The 22,281-nt window shown below is 34.7% G+C and overlaps 1 protein-coding gene and 1 long non-coding RNA gene across 2 annotated transcripts; both read right to left on the minus strand.

Annotated features, from left to right (window-relative positions):
• Positions 1-638: 638 nt before the first annotated feature.
• LOC134271411 (beta-hexosaminidase-like) lies at positions 639-19,573 on the minus strand (the record flags this gene model as incomplete). Its single annotated transcript, XM_062753616.1, has 11 exons — positions 19,506-19,573; positions 17,983-18,179; positions 17,233-17,315; positions 9,130-9,691; positions 8,479-8,636; positions 7,306-7,760; positions 5,822-6,447; positions 5,557-5,641; positions 4,910-5,141; positions 2,435-2,687; positions 639-785 (listed from the first exon to the last, which is right to left on the minus strand). Coding segments are annotated over exons 2-11 (2,717 nt in total), but the record flags the coding sequence as incomplete, so codon positions are not given.
• On the minus strand, positions 12,310-13,745 carry LOC134271412 (uncharacterized). Its single transcript, XR_009993019.1, has 3 exons — positions 13,532-13,745; positions 12,707-12,772; positions 12,310-12,386 (listed from the first exon to the last, which is right to left on the minus strand). It is a non-coding gene; the product is annotated as an uncharacterized LOC134271412 (long non-coding RNA).
• Positions 19,574-22,281: the final 2,708 nt, after the last annotated feature.

The following is a 22,281-nucleotide window of genomic DNA, read 5'->3' on the forward strand; positions in this document are numbered from 1 at the left end:
AAGTGCCTGCACGGTTGTTAGGTGGGATTGAGACTATGTATATTTTTTCATGTCCCACTAAGTAGACAATGCCCTACATAACTTTAGTGCCCCCCCCCCCAAAAAAAAAAAAACAGAAACCCATAGGCTGTAGTAGGAACTCTGTGGCTTGTGTTACAAAAGAACTTTGGACTTGAACTAAAATAATTAGCTGATTGTAAAATCTTACAAAACTTTTGTTTCTGTTAAAATTTGCATAAAAATATCTTTCTAAATTCTTTTCAAAAAAGATTAAAACTATTTTCAAAGTAATGAAAAAATGAAAGTTTTGTGCATAATATTTAGATTTGCATCATATTTATTTTTTTTTTCTTTTTGAATGAGTCCATTGTTTGGATACATCCCAAAAGCAAACACTCATTTCAAGTTGCATAAAGTGCAAATGCTTGAAAAAAGTAGCGGTACATAAAATTTTATTATACATAACTTAAAACACAATTCTTTAAAAAAATATTTTAAATTTAGATGGGTGGTGGGGGAGAAAGCAATTAAAAATGTATGGGTGGTGGGGTAAAAATAAAAGTGCCTTCCAACCCCCCCATACATTTTTCTCTGGAATAGCCCTGAGGAAAGATGTCAAAAAAAATATATATACTTACACAGATCGCACCAAAATACTGCCTTTGTGTTGGAGTTTAGTAGAAATTTCTGGGTCATATTTTTTCCATGTTTTCCCACTATCTAAGCTGTATTCAGTGGACGTCCCAGGGAAAACTGTATTTACTTCCAAAATTGAGTTACTGAACCTGTAAATATCAGTAAGTACATTTTAAGTGGTTAAATTTCAAACTGAACTCCTGAAGAGCATTCAACAGTACTGTACCAATATTTAATATCACAGAGCAGCAACAAATATGATTTTATAAATTCAATCCTACAAAATGTTCCTCTACCCTGCATCATTTTTCTTATGAACACCAAGGACTTTGATTCTAGTTAACAAATATCTCTTCTTCAATCCCTTACAATAATAAATACACTACAAAAAGTCTCAAAACTTAACTGAAACAATGCAACTAGAAGAATACCTCCTACTCCATGTGTTCTTCCTTCTTTCACTTTTGTCACAGGGTGAATAAATTTTATTATGTCAAATAAATACCGTATAAGTGGAAATCTAAGCGAGATGCAAATTCAGTGATTTGTCCTTAAAAAATGCTATTTTATTATTAGTGAAATGTAATTTTAGTGATTTTATAAAGCTTACTAAGAAGCTATTACAAATAAAGCGCAGTTAATTTTTAGCGATATTCAATTTTAGCGATCTTGGCAGCCTTGCTAATAATGTCAAAATTACATCCTCGCTAAAAATTCTGCTTAAACGGTACTTCATATGTATTAATGATGTGTTGACCTAAAATATTTCATTACAATCATCATCATTTTCACCTATACAGCCTAGTAAATTACAGTCCTCTGGAATTTACTATGTGTCCATTCATAAAGTCTCATTCATATTCATGGTGTTGAATGTTCATTGGTTGAACTGGGAGTGTTAAAGGTCATAGGTGTATGGGTCAGAATAGATTAGACTTGGAGGTGTATGATTGGTGGATATTTTAGAGTGAGAATTGTGTGTGTGGTTTTACTTTGGCACCAAATGTGCATGCTTGGCGCCAAATACCCTAACTAATTCACTCCACCCTAGGACAGCCAGGAGTAAGGCAGAGTTCATCTCTTTCTCCATGTTAAGTCTTTATTTACATTTTATAAATAATGTGGACAAAATTACTGTCTGTGTCGGTATAACTTTTCCCACTGTTGCTTTCAGTAAATTAAATATCATATCGATTAATTATCTAATTAAATATAATTGAATCAGAACAGTTTAAAAAAGCATTCTAAAATAATTTAATGTGCGAGTGTAAAGGTATGAAAGTGTATTCATCTATTTTCATAGTGTGCCAAGTTATACTGAAATCGGACCAAAACTGTAGGAGGAGTAGCATTTTGAAACAATTTCACAGATATTTCTATTTTTAGTAACCACGGCAACACCGTTCATCGAAATCAAAAACTGATATACACAATTATGTATCTTAGTGTAGTCTACTTGTGTGCCAAGTTATATTGAAATCGGACCAAAACTGTAGGAGGAGTAGCATTTTGAAACAATTTCACAGAAATTTCTATTTTTAGTAACCACCGCAACACCGTTCATCGAAATCAAAAACCGATGCACAGAATTATGTATCTTAGTGTAGTCTACCTGTGTGCCAAGTTATATTGAAATCAGACCAAAACTGTAGGAGGAGTAGCATTTTGAAAAATTGTTAACAGACAGACAGACAGACGGACGGACGACGGACGCATTACTATCGCATAAGCTCTTCTGGTCTCTGACCAGTAGAGCTAAAAATTACAAAATGACCTCAAACATTTCTTGCATGTGTACCTTGCCCCAGGAGGGTCCAGCCGATACTTGACCCCCATCTCCTCCAATCGCCTCAGTTCTTTGTGACCCATTTTGTTGACAAACACCTCCCAGTCTGTCTGCTGCTTCAGTTTTCGTCGGGTCGGGTCCTTGATGCTTTCCCAGGGTGCCTTGTGCCAGGCTCGCTCGGCCAGGGCCAGGAGTCGTGGGAACAACATGTACTCCATCTGGTCAGTGTTTCTGATGCTCTCAGTCCATAAGTCAGCCTGGATTCCTTGGAAAACAAAACATTCAGTTGTCACTCTAGGAACAGATTTTCATCTTTAGTGTATTCAAATTTACAAGAATTTGTTCCAATTCCTTGAAAAACAAAACATTCAGCTGTTCTTCTAAGGACAGATTTGCATCTTCCGTACACAATAATGCAGGATTTATTCAATTGGAGAGGTTTCAAAGGGTACTTAGCAGCAATAATTTTTATGTAGCCCTCTTCTTTTTCTCCTCAGAAAATATCAGATAAAAAACAAGAGGCCCACGGGCCTTATAGGTCACCTGAGTATTGTGTAACAACTTTCAAACAATTATATTTGGTTCGTGTTTTAAACCGGAGGCCATGAAATTCATAATTTACAATTTTGAAAGAGGCACCATTTCTTATCATAATTATCAACTTAGCATGCTTACTCTATTTACTTAATACCCAGAGGTAGATCAGAGTAACAAAGAGAAAATGCACTTCCACTTTATAACCAGTTGTGCACCTCACCCACTGATCCATGGGCCACATATTTCAAAATTTTGCAAATGTAATCATAAAATGGTTTATTAATTGCAAAGGGCAGATTTCAAACCATTAATTTATTTTCAGACTATGTAACCCCCCCCCCCCCCTCTGACCCAGGGGGCATAAAAAACCACTTTGCTAGATGCACCTTTCTTCATCATAAATATATATACTTGGATGATTGGCATAAAACCCAGAAGCAAAGGAAAATATTTTCAAAGAATTAATGTATTTTTACTATATAATCAATAGAGCCCCGCCCTAACACCAGAACCCCTGACCCTGGGACCATAAAATTCACAAATCTGGAAGAAGCACTCTTGCTTATCATAACTATGTGCTTAGTTTGTTTATTTAATACCCAGAAGCAGAGAAGAAGATTTTCAAAGAATAAATGCATTTTCACTATATAATCAATAGAGCCCTGCCCTTACACCAGAACCCCTGACCCTGGGGCCATAAAATTCACAATTTTTGGAATAGGCACTCTTGCTTATCATAACTATGTGCTTTGTTAGTTTATTTAATATCCAGAAGCAGAGAAAAAGATTTTCAAAGAATAAATGCATTTTCACTATATAATCAAAAGAGCCCTGCCCTACTACCAGAACCCTGACCCTGGGGCCATAAAATTCACAAATCTGGAAGAGGCACTCTTGCTCATCATAACTATTTGCTTAGTTAGTTTATTTAATACCCAGAAGCAGAGAAGAAGACTTTCAAAGAAATAATGCATTTTCACTATATCATTTACAGAGCCCCGTCCTAGCACTAGAACCCCGACCCTGGGGCCATGAATTTCACAAATCTGGAAGAGGCACTCTTGCTCATCATAACTATGTGCTTAGTTAGTTTATTTAACACCCAGGAGCAGAGAAAAAGATTTTCAAAGAAATAATGCATTTTCACTGTATAATCTATAGAGCCCTGCCCTAACACCAGAACCCCTAACCCTGGGGCCATAAAATTCACAAATCTAGAAGAGACACTCTTGCTCATCATAACTATGTGCTTAGTTAGTTTATTTAATACCCAGGAGCAGAGAAGAAGATTTTCAAAGAAATAATGCTTTTTCACTAAATAATCTATAGAGCCCCGCCTTAGCACTAGAACTCCTGACCCTGGGGCCATGAATTTCACAATTTTGGTAGAGGACTCAATGCTCATTACATGTATGCCAACAGTTTGCCTGCTTGATGTCAAGGAGTAAAGAAGAAGATTTCTAAAGATTTCATTAATTTTAGTGGTTTTGGCCCCACCCCTCAGGCCCCAGGGGGGCGGGGACCATGAAATTCACAATTTTTATTCCCCTTCACCCATAGATGCTGTATACCAAATTTGGTTGAAATTGGTTCAGTGGTTTTAGAGAAGAAGATGAAAATGTTGAAATGTTAACACACGACACACGACGCACGACGGACGAAAATGGATAGCAATAGGTAACCTGAGTTACTCAGGTGATCTAAAAATTGGAAAGGGCTACATTATTGCAGTTAAGGGGTACTGTGTATTTGCCCTAAAGTAAATATTGCCATATTATTTCATCAACAAGCTATTAAACTGATTAAATTTTTTGCCCTGACTGACAGTAGCAGTAGAAAGAAAAGATACCTCCGGTTTAACTTTTATTTGCCTTTTTTCAAATTTCCTCAGAAATGGGTGGTGGGGATGACAAAGAGTTGCAAGTACCTTCAGTACCTTGATTCTCATACCTTTGATATTCTGAGGCTCCTTTAAGAGAGGGCAGCCCCCTGAGCACAGAATACTGTCTGTCATGGGAGCCCCATTATGTTGGGTCCCTCTGTTCTTGTACAGATCGTCAGGCTGGTAACTGAAGACGGTCTGTGTGTCTATGTAACGGGTCGCCCAGTATAATCCTCGCTCTTCAGGGTCAGGCTCATAGGGGTGGTCTAGGTAAAAGTAGGTTGCGGGGGACATCACTACCTTTAAAATAAAATAAGGTCATGTAAAAATCATGAGGGTTTCAATAATTATATAGGAATTCAAACTAATTTTGAGTTTGGGGGGATAAGCACACAAAATCAAAATATGACGCAATTTTATTTTTCTTCAAGTCAACATACCTGTTGGTATGGTCACCATCAACTATTTACATGTATATGACTATTTTAAAACAAAAAATTTGGGTAAACAGATTGATTAAAGACTCAAGATGTATCCCAAACGTAGATATTGTCATTTACAGAAACAATTGCTGACTGGTCGATCAACTCCAATCACAACCTGAGAAAAAATTCCCATTTTTTTAACACCATATGCCAAGGGTTCATAAGGATCTAGTATCTAATCAGAAACCCTTGGCTAGCGAAGATGGTACAAATGTAAAGTTTTTATTTACCTTGTAACCAGCATTAGCGAGTTTGTAAGCCAGAGATCCTTTCCTCCATTCCCAGATGTTGGTCCAACTATATGTGTAGAGCTGTCTGTAATATATTTATTTAAATAAACCACAAGATTAAATATGTTTTGTTTTCATTTTTTTCCTCTTTATCAGTTTTGTCAGTATAACCTTTCTGACATTATTGAAGATTATTTCTTGCTAAGCACGTCTAAGTTTTAAGGTCCCTAGGCCTTTACTTTTTTTTTCCTTTCTCGTAACTCACCCCTTTTTGCTTTCCTCCACTGGATGTGGCTCCTGGTTATCATTTAAAACTGCATCTTCCCATAATCCAACACTCAAGCCCTCCAGCTTCAACTCATTCATCAGCCTCTTGAAAAAATACTTCTTCAAATCATGGTAGCCATTCAGTCCCTTTTCCTTTTTAAATTTCTCACACATGGGTGACTTTTCCCATGCTCCTCTGGCGACCTCATCCCCACCCAACATATAAAAGGTCAAAGGTTGAATGTCCTTGTGCAGGTCATGAAGGTGAAGTATAATGACCTTGAAAAATTCGTAGGTGGAATCCAGACAAGGATTCACAGCATTGTCTGTGTGTGCCTGGGCAGACCTGTATTGAGATTTGTCGTTCGGGTCACTGAGGCGATATTTGGCGTCTTTCGTTCTCTTGTATCTGAGTTCCATGGCCTTGACCGCTGACCCAGCGTGACCCGGGACATCAACCTCTGGAATGACCTGGATGTGCCTGGCCTTGGCGTACCTCAGAATTTCTTTGTAGTCTCGGACGGAGTAGTAACCTGACCCGGATGTGTTGGTATACGGACCAGATCCTAACGAGGGTGGAAGGCAGACTTCGTGGGACGGGTCATAACAGCGATTAGCAGCAAACTACAAAATTAGACAAAATTAATTTCCTCATTATTCATTCCATACAGTTTGTAACACAAGCTTAGTATATGTAACCAACTTTTATTACAATGCATGTGCATGTTGTTAAAACTTTAGTAATTTAAAAGCCAAACTATAGTAGCTGGGCATCATTTTAATTCATGTGGGTAAATGTTTATGGGCAACCAATAATTTTCTGGTTCACGAGTGCATAATTTTTGAATTTTTGAAATGGTACGCTGAAATTGGAAATGAGGATGCAAATGTGTGGGTATGGGTGATTCAAGAACATAATAATTAATTCATATTATCTTTTATTTAAAATTTGATACTTATAAATTACACTCATTCAGATACATTTATACAATGTACTCTGCAAAGTGAAAGTTTATTTTAGTTTTGTTAAAGCAAAGAGAATGCAATTAAGAAAATGTACTCTGAAATTAAAGAAGACAAAATTTGCAAAGTGCATTTCTAATGTAAGCTTTGCAAAGTGAAATTATGACATTTAATTCTAATAGATGAATTTCACATTCCTAAGAGTTATCTCCCGTTGTCAGTGTAACACTCATTTCTCCCACTTTGTCATTTGTAAGTTACCTGTTAATATTTTTAATCTTCAAACAATATCAGGCAATTTCGATCTGTGACTGTATTGCCAGAATATGGGGCAACATTAAAAAGCAAAATAAACATATACATGCATACAGATTTCATTTCTAATATATTTTCCCACAAAGTTAGTAATGTTATAGAAAAAAATCAGTGCCTTTTGTCGGTTGACCCCAGATTGACCCCGCAAAGGAAAATAACTTTTGTAAATGTGAAAATGGCCTATTCTCAACCCACTTCTCCTACCTTTGTTAACTCTGGAAACTGTGGGACTTCAAACCTCCAGCCATCATCATCAGTCAGATGGAAATGGAACTTGTTAAGTTTATACATCGCCATTAGATCCAGCAACTTCAAGACGTCCTTCTTGGTGACGAAATTACGACTTACGTCCACCATCAGTCCTCGATACTCAAAGCGGGGGGCATCTGTGATCTTTATTTTGGGAAACCGATAACCAAAGGACTTCGTTTTCTTGTCTTGTTCTTTCTTCTTGAGGGAGAAAAGTGTCTGTACAGCGTAAAATGCTCCCGGTTCAGAATTCGCTTTAATCTGGATCGTATCTGAATCTGGGTCAATCAAAATCTCGTAAGCTTCTGACAGAGAGAGATTGGATTCCATAGGTAAGGTGATTTTTGTGCGGGTGAAAGTTATGACAGTTGAGATGGCTTCTGTTTTCTTCATTTCTAACTGAAGGGTTTCTAAAGAATAAATCAAGTACATAAATTTATGAATTAAGAGTGCAAATAATTATACATGTACAGTACATGTATGTCTGACTAAATACAAATTTCATTATCATTTGGAATCTTAATTTATCTGAGATAACCCAGTTTCTTATCCTGTAACATTTTGTGATGCACTGATTATAGTTACACATGTATATCATGATTTAATTTAAAAAAAAAAAAGTGATGAAAATATGTCAGCTTATTGGCAGATAAGGTGGGATATAAGGCACATATAAACCTGAAAGATCCAAAAATTAAGAAGACTTCAACAAGATTCTCCAAGTAACTCTCAATACTGTACATTAACATTGAAACACAGGCCTTTGGATCACTTAAAAAATTGTGTTTAAAAAAAAAACTCAGTTTTTTTCTAAGCGATCAAAAGGTATACATGTTAACCTATTGTGATGAAAAATAGGGAGATTCTGACCACAAAAGCGGTAGCATTGTGCGCGCGTTGTTTTACGCTTGGATTTATGAAGATATATTGCATGTAATATACATGTATGGCCTTAAATGAAAATACAATAATTAATTCTAAATATCTATTGCAAAACATCAATGCACAGGCCTTTTGAAAAGGCCTGTGCATTGAAATAAAGAATTGTCAACTTAACTGATTCAAAATTTGCAATATTCTGAAAACGTTAAAATCTTCCCTCTTTTTCAAAGAAAAAAAAATCAATACCAGCAAGCAGTTTGGCCTCCTCCTTAAAATCTTGAGCGTTGATGACCCAATCACCGGTAGTTACCAGGAGGGAGTCCCCATCACTCCGCTCCACCCTGAGGGGGGTGGGGAGGACAGAACTCAGGGGGACCTTACGTAAGTTACTGGGTACTGCATTCCTACAAGAGAGATGAATTTGTAAGGGTCAAGTGCTGAAAAAAGAAAATGAATATTTAAATTTAGGTGTCTAGTAAAAATATCCTGCATAGCTCTCAGACATTAAACTTGTGCAGTCATAAAGAGAGTCATGATTTTTCTTTCAGAGAAATAAATATATTATAATTTCTAAACAAACACAAAGAAGCCTTTTTATCAAGCTGCTATAAGGTAATGAATGAAGCCCTCTCTGATATATTTTACCAGATTTTCTCCCCTAAAAAGGGGGAAGGGGTCATGCTACATTATTGCAGCTACTGTTTAATGCTTTTCATTTTCAATATCTTTTATTTTTCAGTTATGAAATTGAGCAACAGTGAAAAAGCACAATATGACATATGAAAAATAAATATATTTACACAGACTTATGTCTTCAAATGTAAAAACATACATATGTAGTAATTACACTTAAAAAATTTTGGAAAAGTTTAACTTTTATATCTGACAATACCATACCTTTGAAATCTGTCATTGCCTGTGAAAGGTTTATGAAGGTCATTTTCAAATCGTTTATACTGCTGCACTTGGGAGAACTTTTCAACAAAATCCAAACTTTCACTTTGTGTGCATTTCAAAATTCTGGGGGCACATGTGGGACACGAAACATACCAGTTTGGAAAAGAAAAATATCTAGAAACATGAGGCCCATATGCATCGTATTCCACCTCAATTCTGTCATCTGGATTAATATATGGGGGAAATTTCTCCGTCGGTTGCAGTCGATAGTGATTTCCTCCCTCGTGAAAAATCAGCAGTTCAGCATTATCTAACCTCAGACCTTGAGGATAAGGAAACCTGCTGTTTCCGACAAACGTGATGTCATAAAAGTATATACTCCACGTAAATCGGGGTATTGTTAGCCGTCCTACGTTGTGGAGAGAGATTTTCTTTATTGCGTCCGATGCTGTGTTCTTGATGACTGTGAAGTTTATGATGAAGTTTTCTGCCATGTAATTGACGTAGCGTTGGGATTCTTCCTCCGATACTTTTTGTACTTTCTGTGTGACTTTAGGATGATCTACAAAAGACGTTAAATAAATATAAATATTAGGCCAAAAAAAAGTAATCAATAGTTTTTCGGGCCAAAAAAGTCAAAATTCAACGCAGCAGGCAGGCGTTTTGTTTTTTTTGAAGCAGGTTTTACACCTTTTTTTAAGCCATTTGTTCAATAAAATGATAATATAACCTACTAATTCTTAATTTTTGTTCTCTGAAATTACCGTAGTTATAATATATATTCAACTTAAGATAATGTTATTCCAAACATTTATTTAAAAGATAATTCATAAAATACTGTAAATTTAGAAGAAATATATTGTTTTTCTAATAAAAACCACTTTATGAAAAGGGGAAATTCAATAACTTGATTTGTCTTTTTCAACTTGGAAAAATAGAAAATTGAGCTCTTTCCCTTTTCAATACATCAATAAAATTTATCAATGCTGCCGTTTTTAAACTGATGCAGCAGTGCCTGAGAAACTATTGATTATTTTTTTTGGCCTTAAAAAATACTTTCTTATAATAAACCATGGTTTTCCAAAGGATCATCATTCCTTTATCGTAACAGTCCAAATACAAACAGTAAACTGTGTATACAGGGAAATTTTGCCCCCGTTTCATCCCCCCCCCCCCCCCCCCTTTTGCCATGTTTGCCCTAACCTCGGTTGGGCGACGTTAAAAACGGGGCAAATTCAAGGAATACAGTATGATTACTTAAACAAAACTCTGTCTGGGCAAATTTCATCATTGGCAAAATAAATACATGTAACATATATATACACATGTATATGAAAAAAAATCTTATAAATGACCTCTTCAAATGACAAAATTCACCTCTTTACTTAAGAATTTACGCTATATACGCCGACACAAATTTTCCGTGGAAATTTGTCCAAGTATACGAGGGTTGTCCCAAAAAGTCGTAGACAATGTTAATAATTTTTTTAACTCGCAACCAAAACTAACCAAATTTTGCATAGACATAATATATTCAATGTTCTTTAAAATCATAATTTCTTAAATATATATCTTACATATTAACTGTATTGGGACGATTTATATGAAGGCCGATATGGTCTGTCGGCGCACGACCAAAATTTGGAATAATTTATGCATATAACCATCATGATAACTATTACTTTTGCTTTTATTTCTTTGGTGCTATCCCATACCAAAAAAAGGTACAGATTAGGCATGCCTATTCTTGATAAATATAGGCACAAAAAAGGTATACCTAAAGTATACAAGTTTGGAACCACTTCTTCAAGTATAGGTAGCAAATTGGTACAAAAAAGGCATACTAAAGGTATACTTTTCAATGATTTATTTTTTTCTATTTCACATTTAGGTACATTTTAGGCACACATAAAACATTCGATTGAGCAGTGAGGCATACCTAAAGTATGCCTATACATAGTATGGCATATAATTCTAACAGTCAGATAGGTACATTTTAGGTATACCTAAAAGGTGCCTACATATCAATCTATTAGGTACCTTCAAGGCTGTGCCAAAAGTATGCCAGAGGTATACCAAAAGTATACCTACAAGGTACCTATATCGTACCAAAATCATTAATAGGCACATTTTAGGTACTAAAAAAGCACAATATTGGCACATCATCTAACTATACCAGTAGGTACATTCCAGGCATACCTAAAAAGTGCCTACATATCAATCTATTAGGTACCTTCAAGGCTGTGCCAAAAGTATGCCAGAGGTATACCAAAAGTATACCTACAAGGTACCTATATTGTACCAAAATCATTAATAGGCACATTTTAGGTACTAAAAAAGCACAATATTGGCACACCATCTAACTAGACCAGTAGGTACATTCCAGGCATACCTAAAAAGTGCCCACATATCAATCTATTAGGTACCTTCAAGGCTGTGCCAAAAGTATGCCAGAGGTATACCAAAAGTATACCTACAAGGTACCTATATTGTACCAAAATCATTAATAGGCACATTTTAGGTACTAAAAAAGCACAATATTGGCACACCGCATAACTAAACAAAAAGGTACATTTTAGGCATATCAAAAAATGGGCTTTTGTCGACAAATCAACCACAAAACCCTGGAGTTAAAAATTTCTTTCTCCAACAAAAATTTTTAAATTTTTGGCCTAACATGAAAAATACATACTTATCATTCCTTGTGAATGGGGCAGGACTATATTAAGGAAGAATTTAACAATTATTATCAGGTTCAAGTAAAAACAAGTAAAAATTTATTATATGATGCTACATGAAAATATATATGAAAAATAACTATTTTAAATCCTCTCTAAAATGACAAATCTCCTATATTTAAAAAAAAAATTAATATTGTTACCTTTAACAAAAATATTTGTAATATCATTCTTTGCAAGAAAAAAATAAACACACCTTTTCAGCATATACAAAACATAATTAATGCAATGTAAATACACAAAGACACCGTAAAGGTATTGAAAGTATACTCCATTTCATGTCCTTTTTTTGGCCACACATTATTCACTTGCTGCATGTGCAATTCATGTAATCTTCATTACTTTCATAGAGTTTTTACCCAATTGGCACCACAGAATTTTCTGCACAGTAATAGACCTTTTACCAGGGTAAATACTCATTTCTGTACAGTTGCGATTTTCATCTGGACTCCTTATGAAAATTGATCCTCCATTTGAATGTACCACGCAATTCCTTCTTTCATGCCATTCCCTTCAATTCTGAAAAAGTTGTTGCTCTTGAGTCTTCACTTTGAAATTATTTTCAAAAATATTAAATCCAATGTGTGAATCTATAGGGGAGGGGTCCAGGGAGTCTGGAACTTCCTTCCTACTTGCATTATGTATATATTATGTAATTAAATGTATATATATATACTTAATCAATTAAAAGTGATTTGGACACTCCCCCCCCCTTACCCTGTTACGATCTGCATCTGAATTTCCTAAAATTTACAATGGAGTTTGAAAAGTGGTGATTAATTTTACTATATTACTGTATTTATATTTCTTTTCAAAATCAGATTAGATTTCATACTTACTGACAGAGTTAAAGTCTTTATGCATTTCCCCCAAGTTTACAATGACTACAGGGGACAAGAATTTTGCTGAAAAAGAAAGTTTGTTCATGAAATTATCTGACATTATTATTAACAAAGTTTACACTAATTTTTATACATAATATTTTTAAATATAATACTGAAACATTGTCACTCTTAAATAAATTATGTGTGTCATACCACCCCCCCCCCCCCCCCCCCCCTTCATTTTCCCTGGCATGAACCAAGTGGAGAGATGGGGTTTAAATGATTTTATGTAAACTTATAACATAAATTCAAATCAGTTAATTTTGTTATACTATGTTTTATAAATTCTGTAATTTTGATAATTTAAATTAAAACTATTACATGTAAGAACCCCCCCCCCCTTTTTTTTAAATAGTGACTTTACTTTATATTTCAAATTTCATATGCCAATGATTAAATTTTCACACTGATCATTTGAATTTCTGTTTGTTATTATCGCCATGCTCATGCAGAGGCTACTGTACATAACCTGTTCCCGCGATATTGACACGTTAATTTCTGGTATTTTTTTAAAAGACTCTGAAACTGTGAAACACTTTTTATGTCTTGTTACACATCAGGTTAAACAAAATAATTATTATTTATATGTCATCTATTCATTGTAGGCTGTAGCACTGGCTACACGGCCATCTTGAATCAAAACAAACCAAAAATCTACGGTACAATTACCTAGAACTTCGTAAAATTTACACTTGATATTCACATTCTAATGCATTCTTTACGTGCACAAATACACTAACAACAAGCAGCATGAAAATTTACACTGAAATAAAGACTTACCGAACTATAATTCTCCGATTTCTTTTTTAGGCTTTCATCTCGGCAAATTTTCAAAACGTCTCAGAAATGTCCGCGCTCTCCACTGACCAATCGTAGACTTCGCTGGAGTCACGTGATTTTATTAAAATTTATTAAATTATTCATAAAATATTTCGTGTAAACAATTTATAAGTATAACAATGAACATTTAACAATTATCTAATGAAGCCCCAACTTAAACTGAAAGCCGATTGCGAAGAAATCCTTGAAATTTAGCGTGGCTATTTTGGGCAAACAATTAAACCGCCATCTTGACCGCCATTACTATTTTGTGTTTGTTTACATAACAAATCACCCTCAAATTGATTAGGCCCCCTATTTTTTTTAATTATTCATAATTTTCTTTCATGTTAGATTTCAACTATAAAATCTTAATTAATGTAACTAACACCACAGAGTGATACAAACATCGAAATACATGTATGTAAATTATTACAGTATACAATCCATAAATGCCTAGTATGTGAACATGGTGAATAATTATAAATGATAAGCACCTGTATTTTGTGCATCTTGGGGGCTATTATTTGTATGAAAATTCTGTAAATGTGCACTTTTTTTTACTGCTACTGCCTAACTACCGGCAGAGACCTATATACTACCAGTATATAGGTCCCTGCTACCGGTAAAAGTTAAAGCATCTCTATTTATTTCATTCTGTAATTTATTCTTCTGTATTTTACCCATTCATGTTGAGCTGAAAAATCTAATGAAATCACCGTTTTGTCATGTTTGTGGTTTGTCGAGAACTACATGTGATACACTAACAATTTCTGCAGGGTGAAGGTCATCCGGTATTAACACCGAATACTGAGGAAATCGACATCGTTTTGCATTCAAAGATAAACAAAGGCCATTTCAAAATACACCAGTAACTGGTCTAATGGATATAAATTCTCACCCTATAAAATTAATCTAAACATCCCAAACATTTTTGTAGTTACAAAATGTACGAGAGAGAGAGAGAGAGAGAGAGATAGAGAGAGATAGAGATAGAGATGCAGTGATCGCGTAATGGGACCTCTACTGGACATAGAGATGTGTATATAAATTTTATTAATGATAATTTATCATAAAAAGTTGTATCTGTTACAACTAGAGGGGTTTGCTAGCAAACATGGTTTTGAAAAAAAAATGTATTTAGTTTTTAAAACGTTTTATATCTTAATAGTTTATCAGTTTATTCACATAGTTAAAACATTCATTTATCATTAAATTATTTAAGAGCAAAAGAAATTATAGAATTATACTGCAAGAATAATACAGAGAAGCATCGTAACTAAGCAGATTTGGCTGTTGGTTACATGAATTTGTGTCCACTTCACTAGGTGCATGGACTAAACCTGATCTCTCTGTGGATTACCTGTGTATTGTATGCGTTCAAGCGGAAAGTGATTTCCTGTCTCTAATTGACATATTTCACAGTATTGCAGAATTAGTTTTATAAATGCAAAAACTTGATAAAATGACATGTAAAAAAAAAATAATAATAATTTAGCAAGTGCGTGTGTAGTGGGGGGGGGGGGGGGGTTAAAGGTCAATATAATTGTATAGTGTTTATAAGACAATCCCCTATGTCTTAAGCCCAGTTTACACGTTCTGCTTTTGCAGCTGCATTTTTGGTCTGCATTTTACTCTGCAAAGCAGACAGAGAGTTTACACCAGCTGCTTACCTTGCCTGCTCTCACTTTAAAGCCATATAGTTTCATATCAGAATGGTCAGTTACGTCTGCTTGCAGACTGAAATAGGGCAAGTTCTATTCTGTCTGCTTGCATGCCTGCAGTGCAAAACCCCTGTTTACACGCTCTTCTTTTGCAGCTCTGCTTCAAAGCAGCTGCAAAAGCAGAGCGTGTAAACCGGGCTTTAGAGAATGTTAATCAAAGTTACTAAGAACTGACACTCTTTAAGACAAACTAGTGCATATTTTAAGAACAGAAATGGATCTTTACCTTTTATTTTCCGTAAGAAGATTAATTGAATAAATGATAATTACATATTTGGCATTTGAGAGTAACAATGTTATCACCCCTCCCCATTTTTTCTTTCCACAACACCGCTATATATTATACTGAGGACTTGAAATAATGATGTGAAATCTGAAGTATAATGTTATTAAAAATTAAATGCACAAAATGTTGAATGATAATTCAACCCCAGCCCCCTACAACCCACCCCACCCACACCCAGATACAAAGAACCAGTCATCTAAAAAAGTATTTAAATTCAGGCATTTTGAAAAATGACTGAGTCCAAAGTAGGTACATTTTATGCACACTGGAAAATATTTAAGTTCAACATAGGTACATTTCTGGCACACTGAAAAATGACAAAGTTCATAGTAGGTAAGATGGAAAATATCTAAGTTCAAAATAGGGACATTCTAGGCACACTGAAAAATAACAAAGTTTAAAATAGGCACGTTTCAGGCACACTGTAAAATGACAAAGTCCAAATTAGGTACATTTTAGGTACACTGAAAAATGACAAAGTCTAAAGTAGGCACATTTCAGGCACACTGTAAAATGACAAAGTCCAAATTAGGTACATTTTAGGTACACTAGAAAAAAATTAAGTTCATTTTTGGTACAGAATAGGTATGCCTTTTCTGTACCTATAATAGTAGGTACACATTAGGCACAGAAAAGGCACAAAAAAGGTATGCCTATATGTACCTTTTTTTTGTATGGGATGTAAAAGATTGAAGTAAAATTTATAACACTGAGACCAGAATCAAAATCTTAATAATATGTCAAAATTTCATATAAATTGAATAAGAAACAGACGACTAATGGCATATTTTTCAAAGTTTTGTTGAAATTGAGATTGATGAAAATGACATCGTCGAACGCATACCCAGCGCACAGAAATGTAATAAATTGTTTTTGGTACGTTTTATACTCATCAGAGACGGGGAAAAGAGTACAGAAAGGACAATACATACTAGATTTTAATAGGGAAGATGTTTTTAAATAGCTCGAGATTCAAAGATAGTTTTTTCTCTTTATCGAAAAAAAAGTTATTGCATGTAAGAAGTAGAGTACTTTCTGTTAAACGCAGACATTTTGGAACGTTCTGGGCCATGAACGTCGTCAAACTAGGTATATTCTCTGCTGCCTAAAAAGTATGGTGATATCTTACAACTAAATTTTAACTCAAATTTGAATCTGCTTAAAAAACGGACAGAAAAGAATTTAAATAAGACCCTTAGTCAAGAGTAGTTTTTCACTATAAAAAAAATATTCATTTGGATATTAATATCCGCGTGTAAAGCAGAAAAAAACCATGACATCATGAGAGACGTAAATTACGCTTGCTTTCGTGCGCCGATGTACACTGACATGGTTTCTTTATTTTTTCATAGTTTTCTTATTAAATGTGATATCGTCATGAAACTTGAAATGCATGATCATAAAATGTTACTTTTGCAATGACAAGAAAAGAAATTTGATTCAGCAAAGAGTAAATAAATTATGTTCCCTGTCTACGACTTTTTGGGACAACCCTCGTACTTTATATAAATGTAAGGCATAGAGTGACAATCTAGAAAATCCCCGTTATTTTCTACCCGTGGATTAAACAGAAATTGAGATTCCGCGGAATTATGACCCCGTGGAAAAAAGTATGTCTACAGTATTGGATGCCGTAAAAATACTAAAAATACCTTTTTCATGTACTTTGTCATGTGAACCAGATTTCTGAGCTGTTGAAAGTGGGAAAGAAAACTCTTCAATCAGGTAATTATCACTGAAAAAGGAAAACAAGATCATTTTATACATCTAATCTTCATATCTTTGACTTTAGATCTTTTTTAAACTTCAGCAAAAAAGTATATTTAAGAAATAAGGTATCATTTTTAAACATCTAGCCCGAAGGGCTTTATGGTGAATTTAATCTCGTACCGACCCGTATTTATAGCCCGATAGATGTTTAAAAATGATACCTTATTACTTATATTTACATTTGTGACTAATTCATACTTTATATTTGCCTAATTGTGACTTTTAATGGTGAAATGCATTATTTTTCAAACCCAACGGCATGTATGTAATTCACTGAACGCGCGTCGACCCTTTATGACGTCACTAAGAAATTACGTCAAACGATTATCCATACGCACATCTATGACCTTTTGACCCCATACCTGTATTTATACAGTTATAGATACGCATTCCTTTCAGTAGTGTTATATAAAGGAAAACATTTGCAAATGTAAATATTACAGATTTGAATTCCAATTGAACAAGCTTAATTATCTTATCTTCTTGCTTTATTGTTTTGATTAATATCATTCCCATTAATAAAGCAAAAGCAAGCAATTTATTGTCTCAATTATTTTTCCCATACTTACATCCTCCCATTCAACCCCCCCCCCCGCACCCTTCTAAAAAAGAAGAGATACAAAAAATCTTACGTTTGCATGTACCAATGGATTAATACAACACTCAAGCCGATGAATACAAAGACAAGTTTTTTGTGCCGAACCAATCGATGAAAAAACCACATCATGTATCTCTGAAGATTTGGCATTGATTTGGCTTCTACTTATACTGAGATAGAGGTCTGCTTCGCTCTTTGTCACATTTCAAAAAAATGTAGAATTTTATAACCCTGAAAAAAAAATTCGACACATATAGTACAACAGAGCTCTATTCTACCAAATCATGGTTAATGTTACTGCTTCTTAGGGCTGAGTATTGGCCAGAGATTCGGTATTGCGATATATTGTGTCTAAATAATTTTATCATAAACAATAATAAGGATATTTTTGTTGTGGAAACAGTGAAAGAATATGTAAGGAACACACGGTTAGTAATATTTTGAGATGACAGCTAGTTTTAAAAAAATGGAGAAACAGCATACTTTTTTGTGCACAATAAATATGCAGATTTTTCAATGGATGGCTCTGTAGCTCTCCGGTCTGTCAAAAATTAAAAATAATAATTTGGAGAGCTACAGTTCTGCAGCTAAGTTGAACTGGCCTCTGGTGTAATGGTGTTCCAATCATTGATTATAATTGAAAACTCGTCCATTGCTGGCATAATCTAAGCTTTCAATTACAAGTTTTAAATTCTCACTAATCAGTTAAATAATTTTTTTTACAAGCATAATGGATTTTAAGCTGAATATTCCAGCCACCACTTATATATGTGTAAACTACGAAAGTACTTGATAGAGGAGTAAAGATGTTTGAAATCTAGCTTTTTTTGCAACTGGGGTAAGAATTTGGAAGAATTAAATAAATCCAGAACCGAGCACACTTTTTCTGTGCACAATAAATATAATTTTTTTTCAATGGGTGGCACTGTACAAATGTAGCTCTCCGATCTGTCAATATATATTTTTTCGGAGAGCTACATTTCTGCAGCTAATTTCAACAGAGGGAGTGCTCACAAACATTTCTGTTGGAGGTATAAGGAATTTTGGCAAGTGTTCGCTCCGTTGAACAGGCTTCTGCTTATTGATACAGGGGTCCGAGTTCGATTCCCGTTCCAGTCATACATTTAAAATATCCATCCCTGAAATCCTGCTACATTTTCAATCTAACATTATACTTGCACCAAATAAAAATAAATATATGACATTTATTGCGTTTGCCAAATTTCTGGTTACTTTCAGTTTAGTTGTATTGAACAGTTAATGTTGAATGTCCTAGGATTTGTTGTAGGCCTCCCTCCATCCTTCGCCTTATCAGTCTAGCAACAGTACTTACGATTTTGATATTTTACCTGGAATTTCTGGCACGTGAAATATCAAAATTTGTTTGAAAAAAACTGGAAAACGTCCGATTTTCGAACTACAATACTAGAATTATACTATACCATGCAAATTTAATATAGAGGAAATTCGAACATTCGTATATGTAATAAAATCTGACTGATAATTTAAGCTACAGGATGCAATGTTCTAATAAACTTTGTCCCATTTCAAGCTTACAATAAAACTCTTCAGGTTAAAAAGGGAGTTTCACAGCCTGTCATATTCCCATCAGGATTTTCTTTATAACAAAGGCCGACACAAGTAATCCGTGCAAAGCAATGGACTATGACAACAAATAAACTGGTTACGTTTCTCCTTCCGAGAACCAGTTAATTCAAAGTGTGCGGATCCAAAATAATCATGAGGCGTATGGTGCATTTTCCGACATTTAAAGTGATCATTATATTTCTTAATTTGTAAACTTAAAAAAAAATCGAGGTCAGTATTTTCAAAAATCGCTAGGCCGCTAAGGGTGGGATAAAGTCTATAAACTAGATAACTTTCTCCCCTTTGTTGTAAGATTAAAAAAACTGCCCCTCCCCCTTTCGCGCAGGCGCCTCATACTCCTGACAATAATTAGAGAGGACCTAACCTTTTTTTTGCAAAGATAGACATTATATAGCAGTGGCGGATCCAGAAATTTTGAAAGGGGGGGCAACCATTTGAGGTCAGGATAGGAGCCCACAGCCACCCCCCCCCCCCCAAAAAAAAAAACATTGATTTATCAAATATTGTGTATTTTTTTTGGACTCAAAAGGGGGCCCCTCTAAATCCGCCAGTGTATAGACATTGAAAATTGTGGTTTACTTTTTTTGTTGGTTTTGCCTCCCTCCTTTTAATTTGCTTCCGACGCCTATATGAAATAATATTTTAAAGACAATTTCTGATCTGTCATAGCATCAGATTATTGATCTTTTCCTCCTTGCTTTCAAAGATATAATATTGAATAATGTTGCCTATACTGCCTTTTCCTTTTTATGACCATAATATTTTTAAGGACAGATGATACATGTACAATCAAACTTTTGTCAAAATATTGAAAATAACAACTTAAGTCATGATTTAATGAGTAAAATGAACACCACTTTTAATAACAGTTCATAATTATTTTTCTCAAAGTTTCACAATAATGGGCATGGTTTGGAAGTGAGAAATATTTATATAGATTAATAAGGATGGTAGCAGAAAGGTAAAATTTTAAACATCATAGAATTAAAACAATTCATTCTTTTGGTGTGGCTGTGAGCCCTGGCGAATATTCCTTTCTATTTGTGTGGGGTATTGTAAATTAAAAGTTCACCTGGGGCGCAAAGCGCCAAAAGGGGGTAGGTTCGAGAGGTGGTAGCCCCCTCCCGTTGGTGGGGGTTCGGAAAAAAATTGAAAATTAGACACGAAATCATGCGATTTTATGACAATAAGATTTGAAAAACGAATATATTTAAAACTAGATGTATTGAGAGCGAAGAAATCACTATATATGATACCCCTGCCTCGCATATGAATATAATGGCAGTATCCATGTTTTCAGTGCTATGAGAAATTTTCCTCTCTATATTCCTTTACGGTAAGGTGTAAAGAGGAATAATTCATGGTGTCACATGTTTTTCAGAAGCCACCACACCTCACGTCTTAGGTAAGAATATACTGGCAGTGTCATGTTTTGCAATTGGAAACCCAAAATAATGTGTCGGATCAAGAAATGATATAGGAAGTGCACAATGACATGTAATAAAGATGCTCTGAAAGTCTCATCAAATTTTATTCAGAGGAGTTGCGGATAAGACAGGGGTGCCCTAAAGCGTAACAGGCGGACGGACGTACAGACAAACGGACGGAAAGACGAACATCTTGCAAATTGATTACTATACGTCCTTCTGAAAGGCGAAGTGCCTATAGTGCGACAGATAAGAAGTGAAAAAAATTATCTTAATTATATCCGAATTTTATTTGATATTTCAACTAATATTAAAGTATACTTAATGTAAAATCTCTACAATTTACAAAAATCCCACAAAGACTGAAAATATTTGCCTCTGAAGAAGCATACACACAATAAAAAGAACAAAAATGATCAATTTCTCAGGCTTTAACAAAATTTTTAAATATGAGTGGGTCTTCGCTCCATTTTTTTGAAAGATAATACTAAAAGTTTGCAATAAAATATACATTTTTTTGTTTACAAAAACTTGGAGCGAAGACCCACTGAACCTTAAAAGTACGTACACTTTTATGACAAAACATTCGCATCTTTCCCAGAAATACTTCAAGTCCATTAAGTCAAGGTCATATCACAAACATGATTTAAATGCCCCAATTGATTATGAGCCGTGTAGCATAGTGGTTACCGCGTTAGTCTCAAAGCAAATTGATACGTCGGATTTTTATTGCTAGGGTTCGAATCCCACGAATACAATTGAATATTTTAGAAAAGAAAAATTTTCTACGAGATTTTTTTCTTTCAGAAAAGTTTTTTTTCTCATAATTTCATAAATTTCAATAATGAGAAGTTAATTTAAATACTCAATTCACATACTGAATATAATTTCTTAATATCCGACGCTATAGGCATTCTGCCCGCCTTATTCCCCCATCTTCTTTCATTCAGTGGTATAAGAAGAGTTGCGGATAAGAGATGGGTACCAAAAAGCGTACTGAACAGACGGACGGACGGGCGGACGGACATCCCAAGTACTATAACCCCCCCCCCCCCCCCCCCCCCCCCGCTTTATAACCCAGGAATATAACTTACAGTCAACAGGTCAAGGGTGTCATACACAAATTTCATAAAACCACAACAGAATCTCATGACATATCACATAATGATAAGACGACACGACCTGGAAATCTGAACCATTAGTTCCTAGTCTTATAGGATATACTACAAGTGAACAGATGATATTCAATTAATTGCTTTAAATCTACAAAATTTTGAAATCCATCCAACATTTTTAGT

The sequence above is a fragment of the Saccostrea cucullata genome, unplaced genomic scaffold (genome assembly GCF_032062105.1).
Source record: "Saccostrea cucullata isolate Sc308-1 unplaced genomic scaffold, CSIRO_AGI_Scuc_v1 ctg8917, whole genome shotgun sequence".
Lineage (NCBI taxonomy): Eukaryota > Metazoa > Mollusca > Bivalvia > Ostreida > Ostreidae > Saccostrea > Saccostrea cuccullata.